Source organism: Ruditapes philippinarum, unplaced genomic scaffold, assembly GCF_026571515.1.
Source record: "Ruditapes philippinarum isolate M1 unplaced genomic scaffold, ASM2657151v2 ctg646_1_1_1_1, whole genome shotgun sequence".
Lineage (NCBI taxonomy): Eukaryota > Metazoa > Mollusca > Bivalvia > Venerida > Veneridae > Ruditapes > Ruditapes philippinarum.
The window spans coordinates 45,257-55,000 of NW_026856735.1; the positions used below are offsets into that span (position 1 = coordinate 45,257).

A 9,744-nucleotide genomic window follows, 5' to 3' on the forward strand; every position below is an offset into this window, starting at 1 on the left:
TCCATACATTTCAACAAACGGGTATATAAACTGTCTTTACTTTCCTATTTATTATTGACAGTGAACATAACGTCAGCGTATTGCCGGTGTATGGCTGTCCTATTACTGTAGAAAATATTGTTATAAGATATAACCATTCGGCTGTTGAATTAAAAGTCATATCCTCTATTGACAGTCTAGCGATAATGGGGTATTTACGAGTCATTAGTAAAGTATGTATGAATGAACTTATTATTATTTCTTTGTCCGTTAAACACCTCTGTGAAGTTAATACGCGGTTTATATGTGGATATTGGTTGGATTTGCTTTTATATTCGTTCCTATTTTTTTGTAGACAATTATAAATCCTATATTTTGAATACCCGACCTATCTCTAAATAAAATTACGAAGGAAATGACTTGTCTTATGGTATGTTTATTTATAGATACTGAAAATTACGCGTACATGTTCATTGCTGTTTCGGTTTCGCCTTGTGTTTGAAGATAACCTTGAATGTGACAATTTTATCTAGTTTTCTGAATAATACAAATTTGGAATCCGGATATTTGTTATATCAAAATAAATTTGGATTTTAAATATACATAAGTAGAGGATAAGACGGGTTGATATCAGGTCAGTCTTTAACATTATTATGTATTTAGAATACATTATCTGACAGACTTCAGTAGCAGACGATAAATGCAGACGGTAATCTTTACGTCATTTACAGCCGAATCTCACGTTGGAATAATGCTTTCAGAGCATTATAATGTTGATGGAATTCCGGAAGTTTTTATTATCATTTACCTGCAAGAATATACATGACATTGGCAATAAAAAAGAAAGAAATAACATAATATATAATAGTTTCTTCTTGAACTAATTCAAACGTTATGTAATAAAAACGTATGAAGTTGAGTAGCATATTTTGATAATAGAGTAATTCTATCATGGATATTCATGACTCTGTGATATAAACTTATTCAGTTTTCGATAAAAGTAGTGTTTTAATTCAAGATACATGTACTTTACAACAGCGACAACTTTATATAGCAGAAGCCTGCTTAATATAATAATGCCCCTCAATGTAATACACATGTATTCTATTAAAAATCTATAATTGTGCATTTCATGTTATGTATTTCCTTCATGTGCGTTTTTTAATATATACATATTTATTGTGCATTTCATTTTATGTATTTCTTTCTTGTGCTTTCTTAATATATACATATTTCAAATATTATAAATATGCAACTCAACTGCAGTTGTTGTTTTTTCTTTCTTTATTTATTTATTTATTTATTTATTTATTTTTTTTTTTTTTTAATTGTTTTTATTTAATTGTTTTTTATTTATTTATTTATTTATTTTTTTGTTTTTATTTATTTATTTATTTATTTATTTAATTTTTTTTATTTATTTATTTATTAAAATATTTTTTTTTTTTATTTGCTTTCCTTTATTTTGTAAACGTTAAGATCCAGCTGTTCCACTTCCGGAAGTGGCCCCCGAAAGGCAACGAGGCTGTTACATTTGTTAGTCGCAAAATGTTTGTTATGTCATCTTTCATAAGACAGTCGTGACGTCAATTTATCATTTTTGTGAAATAGAAGAGTTCTGCTGCATCTTGAATTTTTGCTAGAGACAACATTTTGATTGGTTATGTGGTCGTTTATAAACGGTCCGTTAACCCTACTAGCTGCACGAGTTATATATATTTACAACTGTTTATATGGCCAATACAACATGTTATATATCTATATATCCAATAATATATACATTTAAACCTTGTTTGGTCTACCCGAATAAACGTGTTAGTGTTTATAATAGAAAAAAACATAGATCTATATTATTTGAATGTATTGCAAATTAAGTATGAATAGTCTTTTTATTCTTACATAGTATATAACTTTATCGGTCTAATCTTGTAACCTTGTGTAAAGCAATATTGTATTCATGATTATTTCATAATTATTCATTACAAACGACGATTAAATAAATACGGATTGAATTGGAAGGTTAAAAAGCTATTTAAGAATACAAATATATTTAAAAAATTGTGCACTTGTGACTCATATTCTCTATCAAAGAATTAAATTATCTGATTTAAAGTTGTGGATAAAATAGTACTACGGGCACATGCATATAATAAAAGGTTGAAATCCGCTTTGGCATTTGGGAGAAATATGAAAAAAAAAACGATTCTGTAAAACCGTTGATAAATTTGACTGCTGGTAGTCATATTGAAGTATATGGTGATAGTTTGAGAGACTAAACGAACGAGCTGCTTAAAAATAGACGATGAAGCAGTTTTTGAGGGTCAGCAAATCTAGCCAGCATTTTAGCCATATTTACGGTGTGTTGCTAACCAAGCACCGACTGTTCTCTTATTAACCATAGTTGCCGCCTAAACAGGACAGTCATATACACCGGGCTCATTAGCAGTACTATGTATTTGCCTACGAAGCGGGTATATATACCCGTTATTTTAATATGATATATGTTTATTCATTTATTGCCATTGGTAAATTATTAAAATATAAGCATTAAGGTAAATAATAATGAAAAATTATTAATCAAGCCCTTGTTCTCCCAGGCAACCGCCACGTAAATATAAATATTCAGTTCTGACAAAAAGGGTGTATTTAGCCTGTTGACCTAATTATTCAGACAATTTTGCAAATACCACATTACATTTTTATATTTTGAGAAGAGTTATCTACATATCTCATATATACAAACATGATTTCTGCAAAATATACACAACTATACATGTGCTTAGCTGTATTCTCATTCACATACAAAGCTCATCATCTTCAATTAATTATTCATCGGCAGATATCATGAATATATTCCATAAAAAAGATCCCAAGATTGCACGCGGTTCTGTGCGTAGCGTGTCGTTTTTCCATTGCAATTTCATAATTAACATTTAATGATTTATTGCTATGTAGTATTTGGTGTGACATGCCATCAAATATATGGTCTTTGAAGTTGTATGGACGAGATTTTAGTGCGGGTGGAGAGGATACATTATGAATTGACATCAAAATGAGCATTTGTCAAAAGTCCACCAAAGTAGTAGTTAAAATAAGTGTCATTTATTGTGTAAGCAATGAAAAGTGCGAAAGAACTTTCACTTGGTACATTATATTTGTTTGAACTTATATATCAAATATTAACATGGTAAATAATGTTCTCTGTTACTTGACGACAATATTTTACATTTGAGTACAATGAAAAAAAATCAAAACAAAAACCAAACAACAGGAACCTGGAGGCATGCTGCTTTAAAATGTATATTGTGTAAACTGTCTAAGCATTATTTTCAAATAACATTTCTCAGTACTTGAAAATTAAACTGGGTGAGTTTGATTACCTTAGGACATTATACGTGTCTTTTTCTTAATTAAATGTAATATAGTACTTTGTTTTGGTCATTCTAATTAATAAATTGGTCTTTCAAGTTACTGTGTGAACAATATATGTTTATGTAATGGTCTTCCAAATTATTATTTATATTGGTCTGTCAACAACGATTTCTTAGCAAATTGTGATGATACGATACTAGTCTTCGTAGTTTTCATATTGATATTTAAATCATGATATTGTATTGACCTTAAAATTGAGCCGTGTCATGACAAAACCAACATAATGGCTTTGCGACCAGCATGGATCCAGACCAGCCTGCGCATCCGCGCAGTCTGATCAGGATCCATGCTGTTCGCTTAGCAACTCTATTACAAGTAGAGAAACTGAAAGCGAACAGCATGGATCCTGATCAGACTGCGCGGATGCGCAGGCTGGTCTGGATCCATGCTGGTCGCAAAGCCATTATGTTGGTTTTGTCATGACACGGCTCAAATGATAAGTATTGGTTTGCTAAGTTAATATATTGGACTTTCAACGGCGTTTTTATTGAACGGTTTTAATACTTGAAAACATAAGAATAACAAGGACTTTAATTATTATTTTTGCTAATCAAAGGCATCTGCTGTTGTTTAAAAAAAAACATGTGGCGGTCCCTAGTGAATTAAGGCAATATGAACATGTTAGAATGGCCATGACTGGTGAAAAATGACCTCATATTGACTTTGTGAGAAACAGGACACTTGTGTTTTTGTTTAATTATTTAGTAGTTACTAGTTTTTAGTCACCCGTTTTTGATGTGAATCATTTTTGAAAAGATTCCTTGGCATAGAATTATTTATTTCCATCAAACAAAACAATATTTGAAGTTAAGTTGTAAAATGAAATCTGCACTTTTCCATTCGATTAAGTATTTTGCGACTTTTGGGATCAACATGAAATTGACAAATGGATGTTCCAAATATACAACTTTTTACATCTAGTGATTAATGAAAAAGAGATGCGTAATTGACTGAATTCTTGTGTATGGGTGTATGATGTCATATATAGCTAAATTAAGAAAAACTATAAATAGATGTGCATGTTTATTAAACAAGGGAGACAAATAAGACAAAATTCTAAGAAGGTTTCTTTCAGAAGTTCATAGAATCTTCTATGCATACAAAATGGACACACGTGTTTCTTTAAATCAGAGCAACATGCTATTAAATATAACAGGCGGCAGTATGGTATGTTCAGCATTGACAATCAAAGAGTAACCATTTACTCGCTTGTTTCATAAGACATATGTTTTCTTTTTCTTTTCAGAGTTTTAGCATGAAGACATCAATTATGAAGTTTTTGTTACTGTATGTTTGTTTGGCATGTACAACACACATTTACGCAGGTTAGTAATTTACTTATGAACTCAGTCAAAATGTGTTTTTTTTTAAACAAAGAAACACAACATTTTCGTGTATGAGATGTATATATATTCTGTACTCTACAAAAGTAAAAAAGATCAAAGTACGCTAAAAAAACTCTTTGCTTTTTGAAAACGTGAATCTGGTCTTTTCTGTATAAAGTTAGATTCTTTCAACATAAGACAATTTTTTAAAAAATGCCAAAAGCTATAAGTACACTCAGGACTTAGTATTATAACATTGTATCGCATAAATATACACGCAATATACAATTTACTTATACATAATCATATAAGACATGACATTCAATCATAAAAATGTGACAAAACCAAAATGTCTAACAACATGATCTTTGACCCTTCTTCCCCTAAAGTAACACTAGTCTGCCAGCAAGTGCAAGCTGGCCAGACACCATCAAGTTGGCTGCTCCAATGTCCTTTTCTGACATTTTTTAAAATCTAGAGAAGAAAAAAACACACTCAGAAACTTTGAGCGAATGTCATTGTCAAAACAGAGATTGAAGATAATGATCAAAGATCATTGGTCAATGTACCGTGGCCATTTTAACATTACACCGGTGAGGAACCATCAAACCCCATTGGTTGAATTGCACAATGTATGTGTCACATATTTAAATCAACCAATGATAAAAACCTATGCGACATATGGACGTACATGACAAGTTTATCATCAATATCATGTTCAAAATTTTCATAAAACTCAGTTTATTATCAGGATACAAATTAAATGCCGTAATATGTAATAACTGCATGTGAAGCTCATGCATTTAATATTTTTATTATATCTTGTATCTCGCATCGAGCGAAATGGTCGATATGTTTTAGCGTCATGATACACCATTTTATGTGTGAAAATTGACAACATCGTTGCGTTTCATTGCAAAAAACGACAGGTATTTTCAACACATCAGCAATTTTATTATGATTTTAGGACTCAAGTGAAGCGAAATGCTTGATAACATCTGTAGACATGATTTGACTTTGACATAATTTAGCAAAATATCATACCCGGTTGTTAACATAACATAAAATGATGCATTTAAATTACTTTCACATATAAACATGCCATTTAAGAACTCTGATACGTTATTAAAACTGTTAAATGTACAAACTTTCTGCTTTGAATTTGGAACTGTCCTTTACGAGGTTCTATGGGATTGCATGATCAAAATGATAGAATTCAGATGCCCTCTGTATCGAGACTGGTCGGAATGCACAGATGTGCAAGCTTGTATGTCCCTATACGTGTCGTAAACGTTTATATCGCATCAAACATCCAGACAACACCTGAAAAATATAGCGGTGGGTGTGAAATAATTAGTGATAAAGGAAGCAAGATGTAAATAAAGTGGTATTGTGACGACCATGCAAGAAAACTAAATTTATTATAATTGTACTAAATTATTGCCAAAATACAAAAGGACAAACACAGATGGCCAAGCTATATGGGCAAAGAGTTGCAATGTTGAAATTGTAAAACAGAACACGTGCACTGACGTGTAGAAACATTTAAAGAAACGAAATAAAATGACAATTTTTAGGCTTAATGGACTTTAAATTCTTTTTTGTCACATAGCATTATTCAGCCAGAAAACAAACCCAATAAAACTCATGTGTAATATTTACACATATGAATCCAATCATGTGACGTCATGTGATACATTTAGGTTGATGATATTTTGTTATCTATTTGAAGTGCCATATTAATCGATAACAGATAGCTTCAACGCCGATCAGTATCTACTTCATAGGAATGATCAACATTTATCGCCGGAATTAGCATCTAAATTGTTTGAGTCAATCAACAAATTGGAACCCTTGTCTAGTTTATTAACCGAACAGTGGTCATAGAAAATGAAAAAAAATAATATGGCATACGAAATGACATAATTATGTGCCAAATAACTTGTGCTGCTTACGGATGGCTGATATTAATATATTTATTAAAGGCCCATTAAGCCTAAAAAATGCTGAAATCCTTTTGCTAAAGCTTTTAATATTTGGTGGGTTGCAAATATTTTGCATCATTTTTCAATAAGAAATTGGTCATCGTGTGGGTTCTTTTGCGTTTTGAGAATAAGGAGACTTACAATAAAACAAAATTGCATGTAAATCAAAATATGACTTTGTTTACATTTTGCTTTCTTTATCACAATCATTCCAAATTCGCCGCTATTTTGTTTCAGGTGATACGTAACCATGTTACAAATTCATCGCTATTGTTTCAGGTGATACGTAACCATGTTACAAATTCACCGCTATTTTGTTTCAGGTGATACGTAACCATGTTACAAATTCACCGCTATTTACAGGTGATACGTAACCATGTTACAAATTCATCGCTATTTACAGGTGATACGTAACCATGTTACAAATTCACCGCTATTTTGTTTCAGGTGATACGTAACCATGTTACAAATTCACCGCTATTTTGTTTCAGGTGATACGTAACCATGTTACAAATTCAATATTACAACATTATACAACACATGTCACCGTGGCATGGTTAAAATGTCTGTACGTACATGTATGCTATATTATATAATATATACAAAATGATTGCACCAATATTGGTAATCAGGTACGGATAAATGATCTCTGCATCGGTGTAAAGATTTACATGAATTTACTGTTCAAAATGTGCATACAAATATGACTCATATGATGCACTGTTCATTGTCCAGTGAAACTTAAATCAATTCTTATTATTATGCAAGTTTGTTTGCAGGAAAAGTAAAAACGGTGGTTGATTGAGTATATTTTGCGGTCTTCTGCGTTAAAAGATAATAGATTTACACCTGATTGTATGAATAAATATAAACATAGTATTTTGGGTGTTTATTTCACGTATTCACAGAAGAAGTTTTTCCCTGAATGTATTGTAAATGTAGCAATGACACTCTGTTAAAAAATATGGTGAAGAACTGGCGTTTATTGATTATACATTATTTTATTCAAGAGCATTTGGTGAAAATAGCTGTTTTCATTGAAAAGTCTCCCGTTACAAGTTCAAATTGCTATAAAACTATAAAAACTGCTTCAATACTAATCAAACTTGGCACAAATGTTTACTGGACCATTGTATTTGTAACAACATGCCCAGGCTTAAGTTTTCTGTGACCATGGCAACGAGGGGACATCTCAAAATTGCCAAAAATCACTATTATGCGTTGATTTTTTCCAAAGTGCTGCAACTTCTCAATGGATTGAGATAGAGTCAAATGCTTTTCAGCGTTGGTTACACGTTACCTTATGATAGATCTGGGGTCATTTTTAGCCTCTCACAAGTCCAAAATTTTCTTGGCGCTGAGGGGGACTGCCGCCTCCCCCCTTCTGGCAACCCCCAAATAGAAGGGGGCACATCCCACTTCTGGCAACCCCCTGATGTATCTTTTGGTTGGCGGGCCGCGACAAAAAAGTAGTCACTTTTTTAAACAACATTCTCAAACAAAAACAAGTATTGGGAGCCTAAATAAGGCATATTTCTACCATTTGAGACAACAAAAAGGGGGGGGGGCTTGAAAAAGGCGTTAAAAGGCGTGTATATCGGGTAATGGGTTAAACGAAATAAATGTTCCTTATGTAATGTTTAAATGAAAAGAAAAGAAACTAAGAAAAATAACAACAAACTCTGTAATCTCAATTATTTCGGTAGCCCTTTTATTTTATTATGATATTGTTTATATATTTTGTTGTTTTGTTTACAGAAGAAGTAGAACTGCCGTTTATTACTGAGCCACAGAGTAATAACTGGTCACCTAACACTAGATATGTCAAAGTTCCTGATCAGACTACATTTCTGTGTAAAGCTCAAGCGAAACCCGCAGCAAAGTAAGTTTTACGTTGACATCGTTTATATGATTTGCATGTATATAACGCAAGACCTATGATAAAAAATACGCCAAAGCCAATACAATTATTTGATACATAGGTGTTTTTGGTTTCTTTCTTTTCTTTCTTTTTTACTTTTTGCTCCTTTAAATATGTTTTAATTGTTTTATTCTAAAAATTATCTTTACGTTGACCTTTAAACGTATTTTATCTGTGAAATACGGAATCAATGTTTTTTTAGCTCACCTGTCACTTTGTGACAGGGTGAGCTTTTGTGATCGCTTTTCGTCCGGCGTCCGTCCGTCCGTCCGTCGTCCGTCCGTCGTCCGTAAACTTTTACTTTAAATGACATCTCCTCAAAAACCACTGAGCCAATTTCATCCAAACTTCACAGGAATGTTCCCTTGGTTGTCACCTTTGAAAATTGTTCAAAGAATTTAATTCCATGCAGAACTCTGGTTGCCATGGCAACCAAAAGAAAAAAACTTTAAATATCTTCTTCTAAAGAACCCAAAGAGCTAGAGCTTAGATATTTGGCATGAAACATCTTCTAGTGAGTGTCTACCAAGTTTGTTCAAATTAAAGCCCTGGGGTCAAAATTGGCCCCGCCCAAGGGGGTCATTGATTTTTCCTATATGGATATAGTAAAAAACTGAAAAAATCTTCTTTTAAAGAACCCAAAGAGCTAGAGCTAAGATATTTAGCATGAAACATGTTCTAATGGATGTCTACCAAGTTTGTTCAACTAAGAGCCCTGGGGTCAAAATTGGCCCCGCCCCAGGGGGTCATTGATTTTCCCTATATGAATATATTAAAAACTTAAAAATCTTCTTTTAAAGAACCCAAAGAGCTAGAGCTAAGATATTTAGCATGAAACATGTTCTAATGGATGTCTACCAAGTTTGTTCAACTAAGAGCCCTGGGGTCAAAATTTGCCCCGCCCCGGGGGACATTGATTTTCCTTATATGTGTATAGCAAAAACTTAAAAATCTTCTTGGAAGAAACCCGAATAGCTAGAGTTTAGCTATTAAGCATGAAACATCTTCTAGTAAGTGTGTACAAAGATTGTTTAAATAAAAGCCCTGGGGTCAAAACTGGCCCTGCCCCAGGAGTGTCATTGTTTTTAAATATAAGTGTAAA

General features: G+C 32.5%; 1 protein-coding gene across 1 annotated transcript in view; it reads left to right on the forward strand.

Moving 5' to 3' along the window:
* The first annotated feature begins 379 nt into the window (after positions 1–379).
* LOC132747523 (neurofascin-like) overlaps positions 380–9,744 on the forward strand; it is a 23,810-nt gene continuing 14,445 nt past the window's right edge. Inside the window, exons 1-3 of the mRNA XM_060736924.1 lie at positions 380–409; positions 4,658–4,736; positions 8,480–8,603. Of these exons, the coding sequence (XP_060592907.1) occupies positions 395–409; positions 4,658–4,736; positions 8,480–8,603 (218 nt within the window). The 5' untranslated portion in view covers positions 380–394. The remainder of the gene's footprint in view (positions 410–4,657; positions 4,737–8,479; positions 8,604–9,744) is intronic.